Genomic DNA, 25,235 nt, shown 5'->3' on the forward strand with positions numbered 1-25,235 from the left:
TTTGCCTCCGCTTTTGCAAAAAATAAGCGGTTCGGGAGTTAAAATGCGCCTCCGATGTACACTGAGCGTAGATTGAAATCTTGCCTCTCCACAGTGCACGTCCAAAATAAAAAGTCCCTTTCGTGCGTAAGACATGGATGTATGCAGCCATTCAATACTCAATCACACTACCATCATTTGGAGACATTTTTGCATCATCAACATTTCTCATTCAATTTACTTGACCAAAATGCAGCCTTGGTAACAGATAGCTTCACCTAACCATCAACAAGAATTCTTGGACGGGTGAAAAAGACGCCAAAAGTGAGCATTGCTCCCGTGCAAGCTCAAAGAAAATGGCATCATATAATCACCATCAAAATCATCCGCATAACGATCGATATCATCATTCATCTCCTTATCAAGCTTATCAGCCAACATTTGCAGGTCAACAGTATCCCTCACAAAATACCTATTCAACTTCAACGACAAGGTATCCCTTGCCTGTGCCTCCTTTAAATGCAAATGGAGAAAGCGTTTCAGTACCACCGCCGAATCCTTATGGCTACGATAATGCTCCGATTGGCGAACCAGGTCCAAGCTCTTTAGCTCGCTATAGTCCTTTCAGAGCCGAATCCGATCACTCTCCTATGGTAGATCCCGGTCCATTTCCTTCTAATCGTCCGATGAGTTCTTCAGTGCATGAGAACGAAATGACAAGCGATTCGCAGAGCAAAGTCAAGAGGGCAAAGTCTGCACAAAAGATTACGAGAAATCGCAAGATCACTAGCTGCTTGCAATGTCGTGAAAGGAAACAAAAATGCGATCGAAAACGTCCGGTTTGTAGCAATTGTGTAGCAGGTAATTCTAGAGGCGGAATGTGTACATACGTCGACACTGCTGAAGGTGTACAAGAAGTATTGGCCAATGAAGGTGAAAAAGACGCAAAAAGGGTCAAGAGATCACCTTCTGAAGAAGCAATACCAAACGTTGCGCAAATGCCTGCACCGATGCGACCAATGTTACCTGCACGATCTCCGCTAACTGTTCGACGACTTCATTTGATTGCCGCCACTGCTCAAGCGGGACGAGATCCATCACTGGAGTTTGAGGTCAGGGTACGGTATGCAAGAGCAGCAGCAGTGGGCTCAATCTTGTTCGGCACGCCATCTATGGGACCAGGAGCAGAAGTCACGTCACAGTTGTATCAACCATTGGCTGCAGTAGACTCACTCAAGCTACCAACGTCAGCCGAAATTGGACCTTTGTTGGACACATACCGCAGGCATATAGAGTGGATGTGCAATGTTGTGTTGGTCGATTTGAATCGAGCAAGATTTGAAAGTTTCTTGAATTGGTGGCACAGTAATCCTCAAACTTTACCCGCGGATCCACCACTTATCCCGCTCGTGCTTACAATTTTGGCATTGGCGATCCAGGCAAGACGAATGTCGACTCATTGCACTCTGGTTCCTTCTGCAAAGAATCGGGATCAAAAACGAAGCGAGAAGCATTTCGATCGCGATGGCACATCCAACAATTCACGAGCCCAATCGCCAAAACAACAACATTTACGTATATGTTCATCAGAAAAGGAACTTTTGGAAACAGCACAAAGATGCATTGATGTCTTACAGATTGCTTGTCCTTCAAATTGGGCCAGCGCCTTTTCTGCTCCGTTGGATCTTGTTCGTGCAAGCTTGTTACGTGGTCTTTGGCATATGACTGAATTACACTTGCAATTCGGCGGAAGTTGCTTTGCTACAACGATGCGACTAGCACACGCTGCTTCTCTAAATCATGATACAAGGCATTGGCCTTCGATGGGCAAAGAAGAGTCGCAAGCACGTAGAAACATATTTTGGAACGTTGCGACGTTTGAGATCATGTTCTCTATGCGAGTAATACAACCTTCGATGATCTTACCGACGAGTTACGATACCAAGTTTCCAGACGACTACGATGCTCTTGTAAATCTGTACAGATATGGCGGACTGGTGGAGCCTTACATCGTTGAAGGCAGAAGAAGCCACTTCCGAGTTACACCAGTTACAAAGAATAGCTTTGATTATCATTCCGCAAAATTCAAGCTGACTGATATCCTAATCAAAGGACAAGAAGACCTGCGATCAGGAGATAAAGGTCGTTTGGCCGAAGCACATGAGCAATGGAAGAAAGAGTTACCTAAAGAGCTGAAAAAGATCATCGACCATGGAGGATCACGCAGTCTGGGGAAAGACAATCACCCAACAAAGAGGAAATATGATGTACCAGTACTCTATACCCCAGGAGACAATGACCTTGACACCGAAACGCATTTCTTGCAAGCGGCCATGCTGCAAATGTTGGATCTTTCGGCTAGCATTCAAATTCACAGGCCACAAGCAGATGAATCAGGTCGTTGGAGAGCTCCTGAAGGTCAATCTCAGCGTTCTCTAGAGATCTGTATTGATTCAGCACAAAGATTGATTTGGTTGGTACATTCTGTGATTATGCGGGATCCTGGTCCACCTTATATCCTATATCATCAATGCGTTTTCAATCTATTCCAAGCAGCAATCGCCATCGCAATCGAAAGTGCTATCTCATCTTCGAAGGAAAGAACTACGAATATGAGTACTGCGCAATCATCGCTGCAAAAAGCGATCGAGTTGCTCGACACTGTTGCTCGGGCCCAAAATCTACGGTATGTTGCTGAACAAGCAGGCAAGTATGCTGCTACACTACGAGAGATGGAGGAAACACGCAGGAACAGGTTGAAGGGTAAGACAAGATCTGGAGCTCAGACACCACAAAGCATGCGCAATGCGGAAGCAAGCATGAGCAGCAATAGCCATCCCGGCAATGAATCGAGTGGAACGCCGAAAACCTCTATACAAAATGCTCAGAAAGCCGCTTTGGGTGTACCCATCTTGGCAGTGGCCGAAGGTGATGGAAAGATGCTTGGTGGACAGGGATACCCTCTGGGTAAAAGCGGCAACTCAAGCAATCGATCTTCACCCTTCTCTTCGAGCTCAACTGCACATCGTACAGGTCAAAGTAGTGCAAATAAATTCACGCAACCAAGATCTTATCCTCCTCAACAATCAACCCAACAGTCAATTCAATCCTTTCCACAGCAGAATACCCCTGCAAGCTCGATACGATTCTCAGATATGGGTAGACCTATTCAAGCCATTTTACCGGAATTGCAAGGGCTACACATTCCCGGTATTGACTTTTTATCTGATGGAGGTGGTGCAGTAGGTTTGGAGAATTCTACTGCGAATGGCTTGAATATGAACGGTGCTATACCTTCGATGCAAACCTTTACTGCGCCGCATTCATCTTTTGGAATTGATTTCCATGATTTACAGGTGTTTGGACATGCGGAAAATCAAGGTCGATTTGATAGTATGCCCGATGATACTTTTGCTGAACGACCGTTTGCGAATGCGAATCATTTGAACTCTGCTACTGGACCGATGAATCAGATGGTCTCAAGTCCGACTACAGCGAAGACTTATGCGCCTTCATCAACGGGAAGCGGTGTACTTGGATTTTCGCCCCCGATGAATACGCAAAACGATGTGAATGGTCAAATAGGCGGTGTAAGTACTCTTAATGTTGGACAACTTCAAACACAAACTCATCAAGATGCCGATCCGCAACCAGGATCGAACGGACAGAACGGAGGAACGGATGATGCATTCGCAATGGATTGGAGTGAATGGGAACGTACTGTTGAACGTATGTTGTATATGGATCGATGATCGATCTTTTGTGTAGGATTAAGTGCGCTACGCTATTGAACAAGTTTTGTACAACTGTATTGTTCTTTTTTGTTTTGTTATGCAATTTCATGTATTCTATATCAGTACTTTAATATAAGCGACCTTTAAAGCACACAAAGAGTCTAGACCGTATCCAAGGGGCTTGATCTGACAACAACATCATGACCAACATGAAAAGCCAACGAAGTATAGGCGCAAATCATACACCCGAGATGATTGCCCCGGCGAGATAATGCGATGAGTTTCTATGAAAGTATAATTAGATAAACCATTCCTCATTGATAGGAATATTATTTCTTGTACATAATAAAGTTTAAAATATCCCTAAGGAGATTGAAAGGTTGATCTTTGAACCGGCTCTCAACCATGCAAAATGTGTTTTGTCTGCCTAAAAAGCTATACAAACGCAACAAGAAGGTAAGCTCCATTGTTGGGATCTGGCAAAGAGGAATCTACAAACTTTGCACTGGTTTGCATAACACAATGTAGGCGCAAATTTGAGCTGGTTACGAACAGATATGCTATAAAAGAAGCAATATTCTGAAGTTTATCGATATTCTTTCTCCAACAACAACTTGTCAAAGCCTTTGCCTCAAATGATCGTTATCCAACTCTCTTCTATCTTCTTCCTCCTTCTTGGATTGATTCACGGGGGACATGGTGCTGATACTGGTAACGGTAACATTTATGCGCCCAAACCCGGGTCAGCATATCATGGCTTAGCAAATGCTTATCCTTCGAATGATTTTAGCCATCATACTGGAGAATCAAAGTTCAACCACCCTCGCTATATTCCAAGATATACCAAAGTGGGAAAGAAATTTTTTGATGTTTCGGGTTCAGCTAGATCTGTTAAACCTGGAGCAAATTATGATAACCGTTTATATGCTTCTTATGCCAATGCTGGCATGGTGCCACATACTGAAGATTCTCGTAAGATCAAAGATCCGAATGACGTTCATTCTGTCAATATGTATACGGAGAAATTACGATCACATACCCGTAAGATGAATCAAGAAGGTTCACATCAACGTGAACCGTCCAACAAGCGCAAAAGCCCTTCAACGACTACAGCTTCTAGTAAGAGTTCAATGACTACAGCTTCTAGTAAGAAACGTAACAAGGCTCAATGAATATCGTCATGTGAAAGCCAATTATTATGTGAATTGTTCCAGATCAAAGGTACACTATTCTATCATGATCGTCAAGATTACCCCATATTTGTTTTGTTTGTTTATATTTACAATCGTACCATTCAATCAATCTTTTACCCCATAGAAATATAACTCTCCGTTTAATTTGCTCGCTAGATATGCAAGCCTAAACGTTGAATAATGAAATGTGAAATCTCACTCTCCTTGCTTGCTTTAGTGCCTGCATTGCTTAAGACAAAAAGGCGGTGTTCGGACAACGGAGAAAATAAAGAAGGCGCTGGACCGGTGCCGATGATTGGTTTTTGAAAGCAACTTATTGGAAATCACGGCTAAACCGCGTGTGTGTGCTTGTGAACATACTAAAAAGGGCTGCTTTTATTACTTCTTCTCACGCTAATTGTGGCTTATACCCCTCTTCTAAGTATGCTCATTGAATGAATAATTGAACAGGTCAATGATGATTCTAGAAGAGATGAATGCGATTATGTTAATGCAGAGAAGAGAATGACCTAACCCATATAGGTAGCAGTATTCCTCTTTTACAGTCAGTCAATGGCAGGCGCGCGACTATATGCACGCGTATGCACCCTATTCTATTCAACTTTTTTGATTAAGGATGGGGTTTTAGCTTCGGGCCGTCCGTTGAAAGATTACTGGAAAACGTTCACATTCATCACCATCATAAACAAAGTAGCATCTCAACTCCACAACAATAAGAATATTACAACAATACAAGCCACCGATCATCAACATATCACAACGCTCTCATCCATGCTTGACGATTAAACGCAGGCCCGGGTCACCATTCTTCTGTGAAAATGTCCGCAAGTACTGCCTCTTCTCCACTTTCCTCTTCTCATTTGTCCAATAGTTTGACAGGTTGGCCAGAACAAGAATCTCATTCTATGGGCACCTCTTCTGCTCATCACCACCACAATCAACACAATCATGGATTAGGAATGGGAATGGAAAATCCATTCTCATTAGATCAATATTCTTGGACTTCAGCTTCAGATGCCGATAATACGCCAAACAGTAATCCATTCGATTCAGCACCTTTATCAACAATCAATCTGTCATCATGGACCTCACCCACATCAAATGGAAAAGATATTGGATCTCCATTTAATGCAGCCGGTTCACCCACATTGGGACAAATTCTTTCCAACAATGTTCAGGACCTTCCAGAATCCGATTCAGATGATGACGGAAGTAGCAGCGGCGGAAGCTATAGCAATAAAAGAGAGAGCGAAGGAGGACAAGGATCGGGCAGTAACGCAAAAGCATCCCGCAAAAGCACTTTCAAAGGACAGAGATCTTCAAAAGGCAAAGTACAGAGGCGTCAAGGTGTGACATGTGACCAATGCAGAAGTAAACATATCCGATGTATCGCACCACCCACCTCTTCTGCATCTCCAGCAAATTCGGATTTGAGCGGCCAATCAAGCATAGGAGGCAGAAAGCGATGTACTCGATGTATCGAAAAAGGTTTGGAGTGCACTCGAAATCATGCGCCCCCTTCAAGAAGATATCCTAGACCTAGTCGAACGGGCAAACGGATTGAGCAAGCTCGTTTGATGCATGGATCCATCGAAGGAGCTCAAGCTGCTGCTAGACTGGATGCAAGCACAAACGATCTAAACATTCTCGGCCAAGTTGGTGGCCTTCCTGTGGGTATGCACTCATTGCCTATCTCAATACCTCATCAATCCAACAATCAATTACAGCAGCATGTCATTGCAGGCTCAACGTCGCTTCGTCTATTGACATGCTTCTTCGCTTCAGCGCATATGCAATTGCCAATCGTGGATTTCCACAATTTCAGTGCCAGGTATAATTTCTCTCAAGGTAATTCTCGTATTATGAGTGTGATGGCGAATGGAGGTGATGAAACACAAAGAATTCCATCCGCAAGACAGAGTGCGCCTGGTCTACGTATGACCTGTTGGCCGCCTACCAATGGAACCAGTACGCTGGCTACGCCAGGAACGACTGAAACCTTGATTGCCGCCATGCATGCTTGGGCGGCAGTGTATACGGATTTACCCCTAGCATTTGGAACCAATGCTGGATTGTTGGAGCTAAATCGACGAGATGAAGATCAGTCAGCTGGCTCAAGTGCAAAAATGCCTTGGTCTTCAGATCAACCAAAACAATTCTCACAAGAAGCTGAAGCTGATGCAACCGCCGCCTTTGGCGAAGAATCTGCTATGGTGATGGGTGCCAATGGTAAATTACGCAGACCGAAACGTAAGCAAGGCGTTGCATGTGATACTTGTCGATTGAGAAGACTTCGATGTGATAAGCTGGAAAGGCCGGAAGGAATGGGTTGTAGTCGATGCGAGGATAAACGAATTGTTTGTACCGATGAGTACATTCAAACGAAACGGGCAAAGTCCATGGCAGCAGCAGCAGCTGCTGCTGCAAAGAAATCACAACAAAGCGATGCGACACCCAGCTCAACCGAAAGCCACACGATTCCATTGTCCAACACGTCTTCTACTCAAGGCGAAAAAGGTACGACCGATGGAAATATGACAACTTCAGAAGAAACCGATGTGATCAGCAGTGCACGTAAATTACACGCACAAGATCTTCCACGCGGATCTGGACCGAACTCTTGGGATGGATCTAGTCATGAACAACGAGCATGGATCGACGACGGTCCCAGATTGCCCAAGAATTATACTTTCGGACGAGGAAGAGAGATGATTGCATATGGAAAAGCACGTCAAGCGTTCGTTCACCTGATGCTAGAACGTGCATTGAATTTGGCATATCGTCATGATTTATTAAAGATGCCCAGTATTGAAGCCATTCAAGCACTGCTAATCTTATCACAGGTCTCCTCTCTCGTCCGACGCGAGGATGCTGCAACCGAATTGGCTGAAGCGGTTAATAGCCATTTGAACATTCTCGGATTGGAAAGCAATGATGAGGTAGATGAACAAGATAAACTCGCAGTCGAGCTTATCTTGAGTCAGTTGCAACGCAAGAGATTGTGGTGCTGCGTTTGGGGTCGTGATGCTCTGGTTTCGGGCTTGTTCAGATCAGTGCCTGCATTCGATGCCGAAAGAGCAATCGGTATTAAAGGCAATCAAAGTCAAAGGAGTGCGAATCCACAAGGTGAACGAATCAATACACAATTGGAGAACACTACACTCTTGAAAGGCGCGAATAATGGTAAAAGTCCGCGAATCCAATCACCCAACGGTAAACTTGAGCTGAATGGGCAAATGGGTCTGTCTTTCTCCATCTTAGCCCTTTTACAAGTTGGCGCTTTGGCAAGATTCATGAACAAACATATCGATAACATTTCGCATTCCCGTCCTGCGATTTATTTGGGACCTGGAAGCGGTCTTGCATCTCGTCAAGCTCCACCTGACAGATTCCCAATGATGCCCACACCTCTCGAGATGCGTAAATTGCAAAGGGCATGCTTTGCTCTGTGGCGTAGCATTGATTCGCTATTGTTATTCTTTGATGAATGTGCGCTGAAAGCACGTGAGAATATGGCAAGTTTGCATCCTTTCCAACCTTTGGGATGGATCGCAACACTAAAAATTACGGCTGCCATGTTGGATTTGAGTACGTACAGGATCATTGGTGAAAGGATCCATCTAGCACGCACTTATATTCAAGCCACTGCAACACTTTCGAACAACGGTGTAGGAGGTGACATTGGCGGCGTGATGGGCATGCAAGAAATGATGATGGAACAAATGACGCAATTGGAAGCGTTAAGATCTGCATCACAAAAGCGTTGTTGGACTTCTTGTAGACGGATCGCCTTGATGGTTGAATTTTTGTTAAGCAAGAATGTTTTCCAAACTGGCGGTTTATTGATGCGCAGTATTGTTCATATTGCCAACTTTTTGGTTCATCAACCAGCAGCTTCTGCCGCTACACTTACTACTTTGTCAGAAGAAGGCCAGCAAAGCAATCCTATCCTTGGTCTTCATGAGCCTGCTTCAGAACAAGATCAAGGTTCAGCGCAACAAAGCATCGATCCGCGTTCAATCTTTGGTACGGGTAACACTGCCAACACTTCCTCAGCAACCTCTGCCTCTAATCAGAGCAATCCCGAATCAACAGACGGACATATTCCCGAAAATGTCTTTACGGGACAATTGCCACCTTTTGATGCAACACGAAAGTATCATGAAGTTCAGCTTTGCCTTGAAGCAATGGCACAAATGGGTTATGCTTGGTCTGGAATCGATCAAGAAATCGCTCAAGTTCAACAGGCACTTCAATTTGCCTCTATGTAAGTGGTGGTATTCTTTTCTCAGCACACTGTCATTCCCGAAGGAATACTTGTATTTTGTTAATATGGTTTATAAAAGCTTTGCTAATATCATGGAATCGAACATCAGGAAAGGAATAGAAAATAGAAAAAGTCTCATTGTCGTTGCAACGATTATTGCACAGCTACTTGAGCGCAAGACGTTGGATTGACAACCGCGCCTTTCGTATCTTGCAAGTTCACAGTGGCTTGATAAGTTGATGCGTCCCCATCCACAATCACGTCAACGCTCCTTGCTGATGGGTTAGTAACCCATTTGCTGTAGAGCTTACTTGCACCACTTTGTCCCACGATAACATAGAAGCCAGCAATATTCGTTGCCTCAGTTGCCCATTTAACAGTGATCGTGTTGCCTTTGTGCGTTGCGGACAAACTGCTAACGCCGCCACCCATCGGGACGATCTGATTGTCAACAACCGAAAACGAATCTGAAGTCCAGAAAGGCGTTGCTTTTAACGGGTCTTGACCTTGTTTGAATGCTTTGATGATGAATCCTGTGGCTGTACCTTTTGCGCCCGTATAACATGGCGTGATCTTAAAAGGTAAAAGTGTATAGCCATTCAACAAATCATAAGCTCCTCGTTGACCTGAAGCAGTTGCATTCACCACCGCAAAAGGTTGATTACGGTCATTTTGAATCACAGTTTGCGAGAGGTATTGTTCACCTGACGAAAATTTACCGAAAGTATAATAATCGTATTTGCCATCGTTGATATCGCGTTTGAAGACGATTTCCACGTTGCAGGTATTATCAGGAGATACTGCGAATAAGGATAAAGTGTCAATAGTGTTGATGGCAACCAGGTTGTATTGAGACATACTCACAATAGAATGCTTTAAAGTCGATTGGTGCTTTGATAGAACTGTCTGGCCATTGAGCAGCAGCATGTACAAAGCTCACGGCAGCCAAAGCTGCACACGTAAAAGATAAAATCTTGTTTTGAATAAACATCTTAAGATATGGTTGTAGGAAAGGGGAAGGAGAAATGATTAAACTTGCTCTCTTTTATCCCTTTCTCATCAAGCCCCTCTCTTCATAGCCTCAGGAACGCATCATTCCGTAAATATACGAATTCAAAACAAAGCGGCACCGCAATTCATTTCGCCTCGCAGTTCCTTGGCGTCTATTGATCGAGATTGGAGGAGAAATGCCGCTCATAATTAAGGTTCAAAACGACCCATTGAACTTTGTCAAGATGAAAGCGTGGAAAAACATCTTATTTGCAGTATCATGAAGAAGGAATGGACGTATAACCCTATTTGTGAACACGGCTTTTACTATCCGCTTATTCGGATAAACCTTAGGCAGCAGAAGAAGGATAATCTTTAGCGCGAGAAGTTAAAGCTTATTCAGATAGCGAGTGCATATATCAGATCCTTTTCGTGGAGGGAATTGGATGACTCACAACTGTCACACGATAACAACAATGTCAGGAAAGCAAGAAGAAGAATTTGGAGAATTGGAAAGATATACATCTTCTCCTAATCCATGCATAGTGGAAAGGTTGACAAATATAGGATTTGCCTTACTCGGATTGGCAGCTTTGGTCATAGGCGGCATATATGGTTCCCTCCAAAAGCTGTTAATCGCATGGAGTAAAGGACAATGGCAAGGTTCAGTCACTCTCAATCCAATCAAATGGAGAGACGCAATTACGGCAAATGGTATCCCCGCTTTATTGAAAGGATCAGATTCGAGTAATGGTCCGTTTAAGCGATCATTGATATTCCCGAACGCATACGGCAACGTTTTGGAAGTGGGTGCTGGGACCGGGATGACCCTCAAGTACTACAATGTAGACAAGATAAATCATATCTATCTGATGGAGCCATGTGTAGAATTGCATGATGAATTACGACGATCCATCGCTGCAATTCCCGCTTTGAAGGATAAGACGACAATCTTATCTTGTGGTATCGAAGATCGCAAAGACTTAGAAAAAGCAGGCGTTTTTCCAGGTACAATTGATACAATTTGTCTGGTCCAGGTCTTGTGCTCTATACACGAGCCAGAAAAGCACATCGCCATGCTTCATTCATTACTCAAATCTGGTGGTCAATTACTCTTATTCGAGCATGTCATCTCACTAGATCCAATCACCATTATCATCCAAAAAAGCTTCACAAGTCTGATTTGGAAACATGTCGCGGGAAATTGTCATCTAACTCGAGATCCTTCCAAAATGTTCTCCGTACAAGCTGGTTGGAAGAATGTGTCGCTCACCAAACCTAAAGGTGAAGGCGGTCAAGATTTGTTCCCCCATCAAGTTGCACAATACCTCAAAGTATGATCACAAGGTGACAAAGAGGAAATAAGAATCATGCACCAATGTTATGTACAAATTAAGAGCTTTTTCAATTCGAAAACAAGGTTTCGATTTCTGGCGAGCGGGTATGAAATGATCCTATTGAATGAGTGTGGGGAGATAAGAGAGTACAGCTATGGTGGAGCCCCCTTTGCCTTTGATTGCGGGAAGAATATCAACCTTTTATGCATCGGATTTGTACGCATCCAAAACACGTTGTCTACTGGTTTGCATTGGAATCTTTTCCGATCCATCACCGCTGACATCCTTGTTACGACTGAATCGGTTCTTGAAGCTACTGAACTTGCTGCCGATACCACCACCCCCATAAGAATTATCATATGCAGCAGGATAACTATCGCCTCTCTTCTCTTTGCGCCAACCGCAACAAACGGTAAGAGCGCTAAAGAATAGCAAAGGCAAAGAGATCAAAGTGAGATAGAATGCCGGTCCAGGAACGACGCTGATTCCGCTTGTGATTTGGTTAAGCTTGTTACGAGTATAGATGTACAATGCGATTTGAATGGCAAAAGCGATCAATGCCAAAATGAAAGCGAGGAAGTGCACAATGGAAGCAACCAACATGACCATCAAATGAGGAATGAACGATAAGATGAATCCGATCACTGCGAACACAAATGCGACAACAACGACCACCAAACCACGAGTCCAACTTGATTTAATCTGTGTAGTTTGATAAGCAGCTTGTGAGTTATCTTGTGCACTTTTAAAGGTGATATTGTATCCATGTTGATTATTTGAACAATATTTGTAACCTTTATCGATCACTCCTTCGGTACAGTAACCCCAACTTCCCAATTTCAAACCTGTCAATAGACGATCAGGACTTGCGCCCGTTCCAGTAACATCTGTAATGTTGCCCAATTGAGTAGCTTGAACGAAGTTGAAAGGGCTTGAGGTGTGAAAGGTTGTTGGTGTACTGATTGTGCAAAGCAATAACAAAACCCAAGCAATGAAAGAAGTGACCAAAGCTGGCACGCAAAAAGCCTTTCTACCCATTTTGATGATGACAACGTGCAAACGAAGCGAAAGGGTGGCAGAGAGGTTAAAGGATGGTGTTTTTGTCTGAAAGCCTTGAATGCAGAAGAATAATAAAAATAATTGTGAACAAACAATCAAAACCGAGTGCTTGCTTGCTTTGCTTTTTTTGCTTTTGCCCGTCAAGTGTAAAATTTCCCGTGTTTGAATTGGCATGTATTTTTAGACGGCATCAACACAAACAAGGCACGGCATGAGTCAAAGCACACCTGACGGACATTGATGAACAAGCGCCAAATTAAGCATTTAACCAGAGGAGTGCACTTATTAAAGGCACTTTAGGAGAGTAAATATACTTCATACTGTTTGCCCAACACTAAACTCATGATTCACACTGACATTTCGGCTGCTTCAACTCTCCACATGCGACCGAGACTAAGAAAGATCTTATAGAATGAATGCAGCATGCAAACACAGCCTTTGATGTTAAGGTGACCTTTGGGACATGCCGAACTGTGAGAAAGAGATGATCAAAAGCAAAGCCACTTACGAACAAATGTGCTCTTTGGGTCTTTGACATTCGGCAGCTTGTCAAGATTGCTTGAATGTACACTTGGAGTATAGATGTCACTCATTAGCCAGAGATTGAAGGTATCTAATAGGATTGCATTACACGGAAAGCGTATGTATAACACGCAAGATGAAATTGAACGTAAAACTGTTTTGAATCGAATTGAAGACAAGAGCTTGATTTGATGGGCTTCTTGTTGATGAAAAGATGAAAAAAAGGGTCCGTGTGATTGCCAATCGGAAAAGTTTGTTTACATGTGATACATCTCTGCAAAAGAAAGAGTGTCAGTGTCAATACACGCAATCTCACCCAAATCGGTACTCACGTTTATCACTCATTGGAAGACAATAATAATGCTCGATACGTTTCATGAATCGCCAACACATAAAGTATGCGTAAAGCTGTAATCCGAAATCGATCACCAAAGCAAGAACAAAGGCGATATAAAGGCTATGAAAGCCTGCCGAACAAATCCCAGAAGGCATACTTGAGCCATTACTGTAACCCATTGCAGCTGATTCACCCCATAATTGACCACCATTATTGCATTCCCAAATAATTTTTCCTTGTTGTCTGTCTAATTGAAAGATCATCACTCCAGCACGAACGGCAACTGTGAGTAAAATTATCGGCCAAATGAAAAAGCAAACTCTTATCCACATATAGGAAGAATTACTTAAACCGATTATATTAATCACGCAAATTGACATTACCGCCATCCCAATTCCACCATAAATTTGCCATTCGGGATAATCGAAAAATAGATATTGTCCATCTCTGAATAATAGAATTGCTCCGGCTAAATTGTACGCTGCAATGAAAACGTCCCATGCAATCGCTCCATGTTTTAGTGGGAAAATCAATAGACAATTGTCGCACCACATTGTTGGGTGATGTTGATTGTGTGAGAAAAGGGGTATAAGTCGTTAATCTTGAATTCGTTAAAATGATAAAATCGTTAGAAAGTCGTAAATAAAGTCGTGAAGTGGCGAGGATGAAGGGAGGGAAATTTTAGTGATGATGGCGAAGAAAGTAGTTGATCTGCAAGAGCGCAATTTACACTCTCATACAATTGACATCAATGTATGCTCATGGATCAGACAAGGTGGATAAACAAATGACTGTATGCACCATAAGATGCTGTTTCTCATACACTGCAGCTGTGTAATACCAATTGTCAATTCGATCAGACTGTTTCATCAATATACGAGGTTCGTGCTTTATTGCAGGTAATTTGCCTTTGTGTAGGATGATCAATTAGGACAAAGTTTACCATAATCGTTCAACAAAGACAAATTACCCCTGAGTTGATGGTTTTGTTTGTGCATTACATGCTAGTACACCAAGCCACTCTCACGGATTGGCCCCTATAACTTTTCGCTCAAAAAGGGTTTAGCGTTAATTGAGGAAAATCATTAGCGCGAAGGATCACGTGTATTTCGAGACGGATTCTTGAGAAGAATGGACTTGCTCCAATTCAGGAACAGCAATCTGCTTTTCGATCTCGCCTTTCACAATCTGTCAAGATGGCGGACACGGAGATGCCATATTCGTTCGTAACAGTGATAGCGGATCAATTGTTATGCCTAGTCTCGCCTTTGATCACAAATTTTGTCTCTTTGCAAACGGGTAACGTGGTTGGATCAATCACCAATCCTTCCTCTGAAGCGGCAGCAAGATGTGCAGCTGCAATCCAAGTACCATCTGCTTCAACTTCTTCAAATGAAAGATTGGATTGTTTAGTCGCTTTGGCATGTGATAATAAGGAATTGAGCGTATACAGATTGCAATTCGATCAAGCTTCAGTTCAGAATGCATCCCTGGTCAAAATATGGTCGCATTCCATGCCAAAACGAGTGAGCAAGATTCAATGGGAAGAAGATAGTTCAGAGGTTGAAAAGAGAATCGTGATCGGTGATAGACATGGAGACGTGAGGAGCTATATTGTTCCCATCTCCGAAGATGAACTTTCCGAACCACAGGCAAAACGACAAAAGGTAGAAGAATCAAATGGAGAAGATTCCAAAAATGCAGAACAAAAGATGGAAGATGAAGAAGATTCAGGAACGTTGCACGTAGGACATGTATCCTATTTGACAGATTTCGTCTTGTCATCCTTCACATCAAATCCGCCCGAAAACACTCCCGCTTCGTTTCTGATAACCAGTGATAGAGACGAACATATCCGAATCTCACGTTGGGGTAACAGAAGGGCGGGGTACATTGCATTGCGATATCTACTGGGTTCAACACAGGCTATCGGGGGCATTTGTGCAATAGAAGGAAGTTTATGGCAGGCAGTACAGTCCTCAAAGTTGTTGAACGAACGTGGAGAGAATGCAAGTCAGTTCCCCTTCCTCATTTCAGCGGATCTTAGTACGCTTCGAATTTGGAGTCTACATCCGGACAGCAAGTCAAAAGGAAGGAAAGATTGCTTGGCTGCTGTATCTCTCGAAGAAGCTTTATTGCCGTATGTGATTGTCGACTCAAAGAAGGAAAGGAAGCGCGATCAAATGTTCGGCAAAGGGAAAGTAAGAGTGCCTAGAAATGAACAAGGTGCACCTATCTTGACAAATGGTGTAGATCATGTGCCATTGATTATACCAATTATCACCAAGATACGAGCATTCATCGATCCGACCGGTCAAAGTCAGCTAGTCTTTACTGTTGATGGAGGCAAGGCACTCTTTGTCATCTCTCTAGCATCTCTCATCTCAGCGAGCAATAGTGACGAAGTGATCAAAGCACTAAAGCCTTTAGAGACGCCTCTACCTATTCTGGAATACACCATACATCAACATGACGCAATTACAGATGTCTGGATGGTCCTTGATGTGAGGCGGGAATTTGTCAGCGATGAAAGCATGTCAAAGAAGCCAATTGCTTTGGCCCGCTGGAACGAAGCACAGGGTGGCCTTTCTTTTATTTCAAAAGACCAACATCCAATCCTGCAATCTGGTGCTTTGGCACTTAAAGCCAGTTGGGACGATGCTTCGGGTATGGTATTATACGATGCTCTTACCATGTTTACCAAGCGTGATTTCGAGTATTCCGAATCCGTTGATGTGATCTCTCAAGATGGCTTGATAAAAGGAGGTTTACCCAATCATGAAACTCCTGGTCGACCTGCAAGTACTACGAATAAAGATCAAAGCGAAAAAGTGACGAGAAGACGAGAATTAGCGCGAGAAGAGATGAAGAAACGAATTGAATCGACATTGAACAAATGAGCAAGCAAGCAAAAGGAAGTTGTATTTTTATCCTCATATCTGTAAAGCATATGTGCAATAGTGAAATAGCATCAATAATTGTGTAAAATTGTAAATTGCGTGCGATTGTATGTGCGGATCGTTGGTCATCCTCGTTTCATGGGGCTGCAGCCTGAAAGACGCTTCCCTCTTGACAATGGTTTTACGATCCTTGCTGAATTTTCTTCTTCCACAAATGCCTATAAAATCGTTACGAGAGCAATTATCACGTACGATGAAAACAACAAAATGTACAAATCCAAACGAAAAGATCAATCAGTCGTTCAGCATGAATGAAGATACCATTAATGTACTATCGTACACTAGTTTCACACAAAGATTCCATCGAAGCTCACTAAGAGCCATCAAAATGAAGCCCCTGTGACGAAAAAAGTCATCGATGCACGATATCAACCTCTTCTGACAGTCGATCGATCCTCGTTTGAATTCGTACGGCTTATTTGTGGGATTGGTTAAAGGAAAGAAGGAAGAGGTCAACTTGCAAATTACGCGCTTTAAATTCCAAATCAATAAGCCTTCACGTGCTTTGATCAAAACCAAAAAATTTCAGAAGAAATGACATCTTAACATGCTCACCTCCACGAACATATACATCACACCACATCACATCATCAAAATGAGTAACGGAACAACAAGAATATTATCAGAAGAGCAAATAGATGAGATACTGTATTGCAGTAGAGCAGGCGAAGTAGAAGATCTAAAGACATCCTTCGATAGCTGTCTAAAAGAGAACCACAACTTTGACGAAATACTCAAATCGATTCAAGATTCAAACGAATCACAAAATTCACCTTTGCATTATGCGGCGGCGAATGGACATCATGGAATCGTGAGCTACATTCTAGAAAAAGCTTCTTTGGCAAGTATATTAGCACAAAACGATGCAGGAAATACACCTTTACATTGGGCAGCATTCAATGGACATTTGGAAATTGTGAAAGATTTGATCGATCGAATCGAATCACTTGCTCCAAAGTCTACCTCGGAAGCAAGTACGAATGGTGCAAAGCTGACAGAGGAAGAGCGTGATGCAATCGCAGAAAAGGAAGCAAGACAGAGAAGTATATGGGATGTGGTAAATAATGCAGGAAGAGGTCCTATGAGTGAAGCACAAATGAACAACAAAGAAGCAATTGTAGACTTTATGCTTCAGCGAATGGTTACCGCTCCAACAGGTGCACCTAGTGATGAAACCGTCCCAGAGCAAGACACCAATAAACCCGCTGAAGCTGCAGTCCAGTCAGAAGAGGATGGCATCACACGAAAAACACAAGATCTGAATCTGCAAAAGGAGAACGCTGCTTAAGTGATCCGACACAACATACCAATGTACTTCTAGCCAATGCAAGATTATTATAAATCCAGAGTTTGTTAAAGAGATATTGCTTAGTATACATATGATAGAGTGTTACAATTGAGGTGCTTCTATTCCAGTTTCGCAGCCTTTTGGTTTTCATCTTCCTCCTCATCTGCACTTGCACGCTTTCGAGGTACTTCCCGATTCATCAACTCATCTAGATCATCGTCATCATCGCTGTGATTGATACTGTCCCCATTCGCAGATGTGCCAGCTTGCTGTTGTATTTCTCGTGCCAATTTTGCTGCTTTCTTCTTTCCGATTGGTTTTTGACTTTGAGCTAATCTTTTCGCTTCCCATCTCTGTTGTTTCTCTGCTGCTCGCTTCTCTTCATCTTGCTCTACTTTCGAATGTCCGTATCGCTCTTTGATGATCTTATCTGCTGCTTTATACCTAGACATATAATCTTCCCACCATCTTGCATTCCTTGCTCTAGTCTTCTCTGCGTCTTCAGCTTGATCTGCCCAAAATTGACGAACACGTTTATCACGCATTTCATCAAGTTTTCGTTCTTCTGCTTTAGTTTTTGATGCTTGTTCATCGTTTGAGCCTTTCCCTGCAACCATTGGATTCAAAGTACCAACCAATTCCATTCCTTCAACTTCTGCTGCCACAAGGGCTGCTTCACCTTGAGAAGTTTGATTCAAGATTGCTTTTTTGAAAACGCATCTTTTCACGCCTGCGCTTAAGAGCAATTTCATACAATCGTTGCATGGCGGAAAAGAGATGTAAACCGTACATCCTTCTATCGGGATACCTAAACGTGCACATCGAGAGATCGCCAATGCTTCTGCATGTACTTCAGGAACGCCTTTTGCAAATCGTGCGAACAAGAGAGGCGTATTGTTGGAATAGTGAATAATACGTTCTTGAACGGGAGGTAGGCAACCTTTTGATCCGCTTGCAGCTGTTGGATCACCTTGCTTTGGAGGTCTTGTCAGAATGCATCCCATATGTCCTTTCTTCGATGAGGAATGTCGAGCCAATATTGAAACCCAGGTCAAAAAGTTTTCATCTTCGCTTAATGCTGAGTCGAATTCGTATGGTGGTAATGGCAATGGCTTCAAGAGCGTACTGATCGGCTCATCCTCAACACTCGCCATCTCGATGTGAGAATTGTCGAGTAAATGCAGTCGAGAAGGTAAGAAGAAGTGCAAATCGGGAAAAAAAAGAAGAAATGCTCCGCACGACATGCAAAACAAAAATTAAGACGTTTACAGTAGCGCGTCAATAAACATCAAATCTATGTGATATACCTCCACCATCAAGCTGCTAAATCGAAGAGATGGATGGTCAACAAGATCCAAGTAGCTCTACTTCACATAATGTATCGCTGAGTGAAGCAATCATTGCCATCAAGAAGTTGGATAGATTCGCATTTTATGGCACTTTGGCAGAAGAATATCGCGAAGAACCTTTAGCAAAAATACAAAAGGTATCTGATGTTGTTGATGAGATTGGATCTGAAACAAGAAATAAACCATCACGATTTAGTCGATTAACAGGTATTGCACAACTACATCGCGAGAAAGCTAGACAGAGAAGGCAATCGCGAACTTCATTGAGGAGGAGTGCAAAATCAGATAATACACAAAAGACAACTCTCAATAATGAACGCTCATCGACATACAGACCCTTCTCGCTGGATATGCTCTTAGAGCGCTTATCGACGTTTTCGATTTCAACTTACTCAAACAAGCCAGATGCAGCACGACTACTCAGCCCGCTTGGAATGGCAAGTAATGGATGGATACATGGCGCAGGACAAGGGCGAGACGAGGTGAGCTGCGTTACTTGTGCCGCTGCTTGGAAAGTGGAAGCTCCATCTAATTCCACCTCAAAAGAAGAGCAAGCCACAGTCTGGAAAGAGAAGGAGAAGGATGTACGTGAAAAGCACGAAGAATGGTGTCCATGGAGAATACGAAGCTGCTCGCCTTCCCTATACAAGGCACCTATCCGATCAGTTCTAGAAACCCGAGCCGATGTAACAAAATGGGCTTCTAGGCTGTCGGCTTGTCCAGGATTTGAATCAGTAATGATTGCATCCGACACAAAAGAGGTGAGCACGAACGACTTTGCAGACAAATTTCCAGATCTTCCGGCTGCTGCTTTGATCTTGGCAATTTTTGGCTGGCAAGTATCCGGAGAGGGCTCACCGCCAATCGATCAATGTATCATCGCATGCTCCATGTGTGCTCGAAGGGCTGGGCTATGGGCTTATACGAAAGATGGGAAACAATTCGATGTATTGCGAGAACACAAGTCCTATTGCCCGATCATAAATGGAGAAGTGCAAAGTGGAAGTTGGATGCATGCAGGGCAAGCCGATTCACTTACTTCAAGCAAGAGTCAATTATTGCCGGCATGGCAGCTACGCTTGCAACTTCTTCTAGGGAATAAAGCAACTTCCTCAGATGAAACACCAAAGCAATTTGATGCCAGAAATATGCGAAGTTCTGAAATATTGGCAAAGGTAAATGCACTGCTAGACGGTCGAACAAGTTGACGTTTAAGCTTGAGCTCATGTACAATAGAATCACCACATGTATTATCTTCAAGAATCTTGTAATTATACGCATAATCTAGCAAGCTAAGTATGAAAACCCTTTCTGCTTGCATCACTTTGACTTGTTCTTCTTGCCATCAACAGCACCTACGAAGCCTTTGCCAGTTAGACCTGCAACTTGATCCCATTCTCTCTTGTATACTTTGTCGATAGCTTTGTGAAGCTGTGTGACACCTGTGGTGATACCCATGAAAAGCACTGCACAAACGGCATACAGTCCCCATCGTTGAGCGTTTGATAAGATTTCGAGTAATGGATAAGGATAATTTCCGTTTTTGCTTGCACAAATCTCTACCCAAACACCATAAGCTGCAGTACTCAAAGCACTAACGGCTGCAGGATGAATGTCTTTTGGGAATGGTGGTTCGAAAATCAAATAATCCAAAACCAAAAAGATTGCAGGTGCTGCATGAAATGAAAGATCGTCCAATAAAGGTAATCGAACAGTTTCCATGATCAATTGAGCTGGATTATCGGGATTTAAAACTTTGCGTGGAGGGATCAGTAAAGATGGATCAAAGAGTAAGATTGGCCAATACAATAACGAAATCAAAACTTCTGCTGGCATAGTCAATGCCATTAACATTGTTTTGAATCGATGCATTCCGGTAGAAGTTGGAGAAATATCACAGGAAAGAGCGAATAATGTTGTCAATCTACCGAACCATAATCCTAAAACTGTCAAGAATTGATAGTGTGATCCAAATTGTGATTCGATATTAAATCCGGAAATGTTTGCATGAACGGGTAACTTTCGAAGTGCATACGTTAAGATCACCAACGCTACTCCATGCCATGCGAATGCGGCCAAACGGCCAGGAGTGATAGCAGTCCCTGTCGCCATGTTGTTAGCACTTACAGTACTTCTCCAACCGAATTTATACGGAATGGATTGAAGTGTAAGAAGGTTAGAAGGATGAATGAATGATGTGTTGGTTTCCTAGCATCAGTGGAGGCTTAAGCTGCGCTGTAAAAAAGGAGACTGCCCTTCTGCCAGCATTGTTTTATTAATCATTGGCGCCAAAAATATTAAGACGTGTTTGTCATTGCAGCATACATTTACACTTTCACACCTTTACATTCAACATGACCACTGAAACAGGAGAGACGAATGCTCGTTTAGAACGAGAAGTAAGCCATGATGAGGATTTCCATGGAAAGAATGACGACAGCTCATCAGGTTCTGATAGCGATGATGCAGGATCAGACGTTGAAGGAGGAGGGAAGAAGAGAAAAGGGGATGAAATAGTGGATTTGGATGATGATGAAGCAAAGGCATTGTTGGAAGATCTAGGCACAGATGTAAGAGAAGGCAAGCGGATACGGAGAGGTGATGTCAAGAAAGCCGAAGGCGAAGAGGATGGAAGCAAAGCCAAAGAAGGTCCTTCTTCGCAATCTGACCAGATTTGGAAGTCGATCCAAGAAGGAAAGGATGCCAAGGAAGAGTCCAGCTCCTCCGTCCAGCAGGACGAGATGGTGACAGTATTACGGACCTACAAATTCGCAGGAGAAGAAGTTGTCAAAGAAGAAAGGCTACCCTCATCTGATCCATTTGCAAAACAATATCTGGCAAAACAAGCACAAGCCAAAGCACAAAGTGTTCCAAACTCAACAACCACTTCGGGAAATGCCACTTCATCTCGTCCTGCTCCACCACCCGGACCTCGTCGTAAAAAGGGAGGAGGTTTGGCAGCTATGAGTGCTGCAGCAACTGGTAAGCCTGACAAGCTCAACACTTTAGAAAAGAGTAAGATGGATTGGACAAAATATAAAGATTCCACTTTGGCTGAACATGAACGTCATGAGATGGACGCACAAACAAAAGGTGGAAGTAGTGGATTAGGATCGATGAAAGGATATATGGAAAGACGTAATTTCTTAGAACGTGTACAAGATAGGCTAGAAGGGCAAGAGAGAGGAGGATCTAAGTAAGGATTTGTAAAGTATGATAAATGCATTCTTATAGTCTATCATTAGAGTAAACCCTTCACCGGATTTAAAGCACGCGATTTCCGAGAACACACTCTTTAAGTTTGAATGCACGGACTGTCCGAAGTGGGTGTGGAGTAAAATGAATTGAAGCGGGAATACTCTTCTTTCCTTCTTTGCCATCATCACAAGAATGTCAACAAATATGAACTCATACACTCAAACATTCTTGAAACGTGTCTTCTGGGGCCCTAATTGCTTGGAAAGTGCACTTCCAGATGCATTGTCATTGGTATCAAAGAACAAGAAAGCACTAATCATCACCGGTCGTTCGCTAGACAAAAAGACTGACGTCGTTCGTCAAGTTGAAAAAGTTTTAGGTCCTGCACATGCTGGCACTTTTGCAAATATCGGTCAACATGCTCCAATCGCTGATATTCGTCAAGTTGTTGAACAAGTTCGTCAACAAAAAGCAGACGTTTTAGTAGCCGTCGGAGGTGGTTCTCCAATCGATTCAGCCAAAGCAGTCGCATTCTTACTTCAACAAGAAAATGCAGAACAACATAAGCCAGCCTCTGATGAACGTGACTTTTTGCCAATCATTGCAATTCCTACAACTTTATCAGTAGCAGAAACGACGCAAAATGCAGGTTATACAAGCGAAGAAGGCAATAAGACCGGTGCCTCCCATCCTGCCATCGTTCCAAGGGTTATCATTTACGATGCTGCTCTCACTCTTGCAACTCCTGAAAGGCTATGGCTTTCTTCTGGTATGCGAGCTGTAGACCATGCTATCGAGTTACTCTACAGGCCAGGTGATTCTGGAATCTTGCTTTCCACTGCTTTGGGTTCAATTCGGGAATTGTTCTACCTTTTACCCGCTACCAAGAAACAGCCAGAGAATCTTGAAATTCGCCAAAAACTTCAATTGGCATGCTTCCAATCGCTATGGCCAGAAGGTAGAAAAGGCGCTTTAGGTCTTAGCCATGGACTCGGTCATGCTTTGGGAGCAAAATATGCGATCCCACATGGAATCACGTCTTGTTTAACTTTGCCGGGTAGCATTGCCATCACTTCTCAAGCACCTTCGACATCCAATACTCACCTCTTAGCATTGTCAGATGCATTAAACTTCATCCCTCCCTCGTTCTACGCTGGAGGAAACCAACAAGCAAATACAGCCTTACCACCGCCTTCAATCTTGGCATCACAATTATCGCCAAAGGCGCAAAAAGATGGTTCGGTTGGCAGTGCAGAAGAGGACGGCTTGATCAAACAAGCCCGTGCTCGTGGTTTGCTAGTTAGTCAATCAGTTCGCAAATTAGTGGAAGATTTAGGCTTACATTCAACTTTGGAAGAATACAAAGTGCCAAAACAAGATTTCGAAACGATTGCCCATCATGTCACACGCGGACAAGACGCCGCTTTGCAGCAATTGATTGTCGCCATGCTGAATGCAAAGTATGATGACAAACCAGGACATTTGTAAAGGATCTTGTGCCTGAATGCTAATCTCATTTTCATCATCAAGCATAAAGATCCTGGCTGAATTTTGAGAGAAGGGCTGAAAGTTGCGCGTTTTGTGTTGCCGAATTCATTGCTCACGCCTTTCGTTGCCAAATGAGGAGGCGTAGAGGATTCTATTACTCGATAATAATGATGATTGGCTATAAATAAGCAGAATGTTCAAGCAGTTGAGAAAGCTGATTTCCTCACCCCACTCTTCTCTCTCTTATCATCCGATTTCGGTTCCTGAACTCACACGTACGCTGGTCGTGCATCAACATAAATTCTTCTCAATTCCCAAAACACATTTTAAACGAACTTTTAACGCAATGGTTCATCTCAATTCTCGCAGCTATTTTGCTGTTCTTTCAACTTTTCTCGCAATTGATACAATTCAATCCCGTCCTATTCAATCCTTACTTTTGAACAATCGTGATGCAAGCGTCACTTCTTCAACAACCATTCAAGATGAAAATCATCTTCAAACCAGATCACAATTACCTTCTAATTCTGTTCCGCTAAAGGTTCGTGAAGAAGAACTTCCAAAAGATCCAAAAGAATTCGGTAGACTTTCAACCAATCACGGTGTAACTGCACATGCGTTTACAGAATCCGAATTATCATCTTTGCGTAATCCAATTCGTAAAAGATCCAAAGCCAAAAAACGAAGCGTTTCCGTCGTTACCGTTGGTGGAGATGTTGCGGATGATGAAAGTGAAGATGGATCGAGTTCAGATTCAAAATTAGTAGAAGTTGCAGACCCAATGTACCCTTTACGAGTTCGTGATCAAGATGCAGAATTCAAAGAAAAACTCTTACAAGAAAGATATTATCAAGCCGATACTTTGGCAAAGCGCAACGTAAAAAATCACAAAAGAGACAAAGTCAAACGAGCTGAAGTTGAAAGTGACGAATCCAACTTTCATTGGACAACGGATGATGACAATGGAAAGGGAACATACTGGGTTGGCAACCAATCCCAGCCAAACGGTGGAAATTCTTATTGGCAAGGAAATCAAAACAGTGTCAATCCTGCTCAGCCAAACGGTGGAAATTCTCATCAACAACCACAACCTAATTCATACCAACAACCACAACCTAATTCTTATCAACAATCACAACCTGATTCATACCAACTGCACGGTCAAGGTGGTAATGTCAAGATGAAGAAACGTGAAATTGATGAACGAGAACATTGGACAACAGATGATTCAGATCACGGTGGAAAAGGAACACATTGGGTAGCACAGCCAACAAAGCCATGGAAACGTCGCAGCACTGATGATATTGATGAACGAGAATATTGGACAACAGATGATTCAGATCACGGTGGAAAAGGAACATATTGGGTAGCACAGCCAAGAAAGCCATGGAAACGTCGCAGCCCTGATGATCAACCTCACAATACAAATCAACACCATAATTCAAATCAACTCCACAACTCTAACCAAGAACACAACAAAGGCAAAGGTTCAGCTACCTATGGCGGCTACAGCGGAGGAGGTGGTGGTGGTGCT

The 25,235-nt window shown here is 43.0% G+C and overlaps 14 protein-coding genes across 14 annotated transcripts; 9 read left to right on the forward strand and 5 right to left on the reverse strand.

The window, feature by feature from the left end:
* The first annotated feature begins 129 nt into the window (after nucleotides 1-129).
* Nucleotides 130-4,033, forward strand: FA14DRAFT_45333 (uncharacterized protein). The gene has a single exon (XM_025502369.1). The coding sequence runs from the start codon at nucleotides 336-338 to the stop codon at nucleotides 3,729-3,731; it is 3,396 nt and encodes a 1,131-aa protein (XP_025355963.1). The 5' UTR covers nucleotides 130-335; the 3' UTR covers nucleotides 3,732-4,033.
* Nucleotides 4,034-4,092: 59 nt separating this feature from the next.
* Nucleotides 4,093-5,273, forward strand: FA14DRAFT_160712 (uncharacterized protein). The gene has a single exon (XM_025498795.1). It carries the CDS (start codon nucleotides 4,349-4,351, stop codon nucleotides 4,883-4,885), a length of 537 nt encoding a protein of 178 aa, XP_025355964.1. The 5' UTR covers nucleotides 4,093-4,348; the 3' UTR covers nucleotides 4,886-5,273.
* A 943-nt stretch (nucleotides 5,274-6,216) lies between these two features.
* Nucleotides 6,217-9,162, forward strand: FA14DRAFT_113681 (uncharacterized protein; the record flags this gene model as incomplete). Its single annotated transcript, XM_025496019.1, has 4 exons — nucleotides 6,217-7,024; nucleotides 7,109-7,400; nucleotides 7,542-8,008; nucleotides 8,078-9,162. Coding segments are annotated over 4 exons (2,652 nt in total), but the record flags the coding sequence as incomplete, so codon positions are not given.
* A 164-nt stretch (nucleotides 9,163-9,326) lies between these two features.
* On the reverse strand, nucleotides 9,327-10,164 carry FA14DRAFT_179028 (uncharacterized protein; the record flags this gene model as incomplete). Its single annotated transcript, XM_025500893.1, has 2 exons — nucleotides 9,327-9,973; nucleotides 10,038-10,164. The coding sequence occupies 2 exons, from the start codon at nucleotides 10,162-10,164 to the stop codon at nucleotides 9,327-9,329; spliced, it is 774 nt and encodes a 257-aa protein (XP_025355966.1).
* Nucleotides 10,165-10,837: 673 nt separating this feature from the next.
* FA14DRAFT_114922 (uncharacterized protein) lies at nucleotides 10,838-11,497 on the forward strand (the record flags this gene model as incomplete). The annotated part of the gene is made up of 1 exon (XM_025496081.1): nucleotides 10,838-11,497. A coding segment is annotated over one exon (660 nt), but the record flags the coding sequence as incomplete, so codon positions are not given.
* A 204-nt stretch (nucleotides 11,498-11,701) lies between these two features.
* On the reverse strand, nucleotides 11,702-12,538 carry FA14DRAFT_155075 (pali-domain-containing protein; the record flags this gene model as incomplete). Its single annotated transcript, XM_025497730.1, has 1 exon — nucleotides 11,702-12,538. One exon carries the CDS (start codon nucleotides 12,536-12,538, stop codon nucleotides 11,702-11,704), a length of 837 nt encoding a protein of 278 aa, XP_025355968.1.
* A 707-nt stretch (nucleotides 12,539-13,245) lies between these two features.
* On the reverse strand, nucleotides 13,246-14,400 carry FA14DRAFT_45383 (uncharacterized protein). The gene has a single exon (XM_025502370.1). The coding sequence runs from the start codon at nucleotides 13,970-13,972 to the stop codon at nucleotides 13,394-13,396; it is 579 nt and encodes a 192-aa protein (XP_025355969.1). The 5' UTR covers nucleotides 13,973-14,400; the 3' UTR covers nucleotides 13,246-13,393.
* A 214-nt stretch (nucleotides 14,401-14,614) lies between these two features.
* On the forward strand, nucleotides 14,615-16,318 carry FA14DRAFT_179032 (uncharacterized protein; the record flags this gene model as incomplete). The annotated part of the gene is made up of 1 exon (XM_025500894.1): nucleotides 14,615-16,318. One exon carries the CDS (start codon nucleotides 14,615-14,617, stop codon nucleotides 16,316-16,318), a length of 1,704 nt encoding a protein of 567 aa, XP_025355970.1.
* Nucleotides 16,319-16,942: 624 nt separating this feature from the next.
* Nucleotides 16,943-17,678, forward strand: FA14DRAFT_189608 (ankyrin). The gene has a single exon (XM_025501736.1). It carries the CDS (start codon nucleotides 16,974-16,976, stop codon nucleotides 17,664-17,666), a length of 693 nt encoding a protein of 230 aa, XP_025355971.1. The 5' UTR covers nucleotides 16,943-16,973; the 3' UTR covers nucleotides 17,667-17,678.
* Nucleotides 17,679-17,785: 107 nt separating this feature from the next.
* Nucleotides 17,786-18,869, reverse strand: FA14DRAFT_189609 (uncharacterized protein; the record flags this gene model as incomplete). The annotated part of the gene is made up of 1 exon (XM_025501737.1): nucleotides 17,786-18,869. Exon 1 carries the CDS (start codon nucleotides 18,818-18,820, stop codon nucleotides 17,786-17,788), a length of 1,035 nt encoding a protein of 344 aa, XP_025355972.1. The 5' UTR covers nucleotides 18,821-18,869.
* A 104-nt stretch (nucleotides 18,870-18,973) lies between these two features.
* Nucleotides 18,974-20,713, forward strand: FA14DRAFT_160718 (uncharacterized protein). The gene has a single exon (XM_025498796.1). The coding sequence runs from the start codon at nucleotides 19,003-19,005 to the stop codon at nucleotides 20,221-20,223; it is 1,221 nt and encodes a 406-aa protein (XP_025355973.1). The 5' UTR covers nucleotides 18,974-19,002; the 3' UTR covers nucleotides 20,224-20,713.
* On the reverse strand, nucleotides 20,280-21,277 carry FA14DRAFT_45401 (uncharacterized protein). The gene has a single exon (XM_025502371.1). It carries the CDS (start codon nucleotides 21,125-21,127, stop codon nucleotides 20,336-20,338), a length of 792 nt encoding a protein of 263 aa, XP_025355974.1. The 5' UTR covers nucleotides 21,128-21,277; the 3' UTR covers nucleotides 20,280-20,335.
* A 64-nt stretch (nucleotides 21,278-21,341) lies between these two features.
* On the forward strand, nucleotides 21,342-22,342 carry FA14DRAFT_189612 (uncharacterized protein). The gene has a single exon (XM_025501738.1). The coding sequence runs from the start codon at nucleotides 21,370-21,372 to the stop codon at nucleotides 22,213-22,215; it is 846 nt and encodes a 281-aa protein (XP_025355975.1). The 5' UTR covers nucleotides 21,342-21,369; the 3' UTR covers nucleotides 22,216-22,342.
* Nucleotides 22,343-22,417: 75 nt separating this feature from the next.
* FA14DRAFT_121341 (Dehydroquinate synthase-like protein) lies at nucleotides 22,418-23,701 on the forward strand (the record flags this gene model as incomplete). Its single annotated transcript, XM_025496461.1, has 1 exon — nucleotides 22,418-23,701. The coding sequence occupies one exon, from the start codon at nucleotides 22,418-22,420 to the stop codon at nucleotides 23,699-23,701; it is 1,284 nt and encodes a 427-aa protein (XP_025355976.1).
* Between the last annotated feature and the right edge of the window lie 1,534 nt (nucleotides 23,702-25,235).

Source organism: Meira miltonrushii (genome assembly GCF_003144205.1).
Source record: "Meira miltonrushii strain MCA 3882 unplaced genomic scaffold FA14scaffold_2, whole genome shotgun sequence".
Taxonomy (NCBI): Eukaryota; Fungi; Basidiomycota; class Exobasidiomycetes; order Exobasidiales; family Brachybasidiaceae; genus Meira; species Meira miltonrushii.

What these genes read in the sequence shown, in the direction of transcription:
- FA14DRAFT_45333 (XM_025502369.1), top strand. Translation starts at nt 336, where the DNA reads ATGGCATCATATAATCACCATCAAAATCATCCGCATAACGATCGATAT.
- FA14DRAFT_160712 (XM_025498795.1), top strand. Translation starts at nt 4,349, where the DNA reads ATGATCGTTATCCAACTCTCTTCTATCTTCTTCCTCCTTCTTGGATTG.
- FA14DRAFT_45383 (XM_025502370.1), bottom strand. Translation starts at nt 13,972, where the DNA reads ATGTGGTGCGACAATTGTCTATTGATTTTCCCACTAAAACATGGAGCG.
- FA14DRAFT_189608 (XM_025501736.1), top strand. Translation starts at nt 16,974, where the DNA reads ATGAGTAACGGAACAACAAGAATATTATCAGAAGAGCAAATAGATGAG.
- FA14DRAFT_160718 (XM_025498796.1), top strand. Translation starts at nt 19,003, where the DNA reads ATGGATGGTCAACAAGATCCAAGTAGCTCTACTTCACATAATGTATCG.
- FA14DRAFT_45401 (XM_025502371.1), bottom strand. Translation starts at nt 21,127, where the DNA reads ATGGCGACAGGGACTGCTATCACTCCTGGCCGTTTGGCCGCATTCGCA.
- FA14DRAFT_189612 (XM_025501738.1), top strand. Translation starts at nt 21,370, where the DNA reads ATGACCACTGAAACAGGAGAGACGAATGCTCGTTTAGAACGAGAAGTA.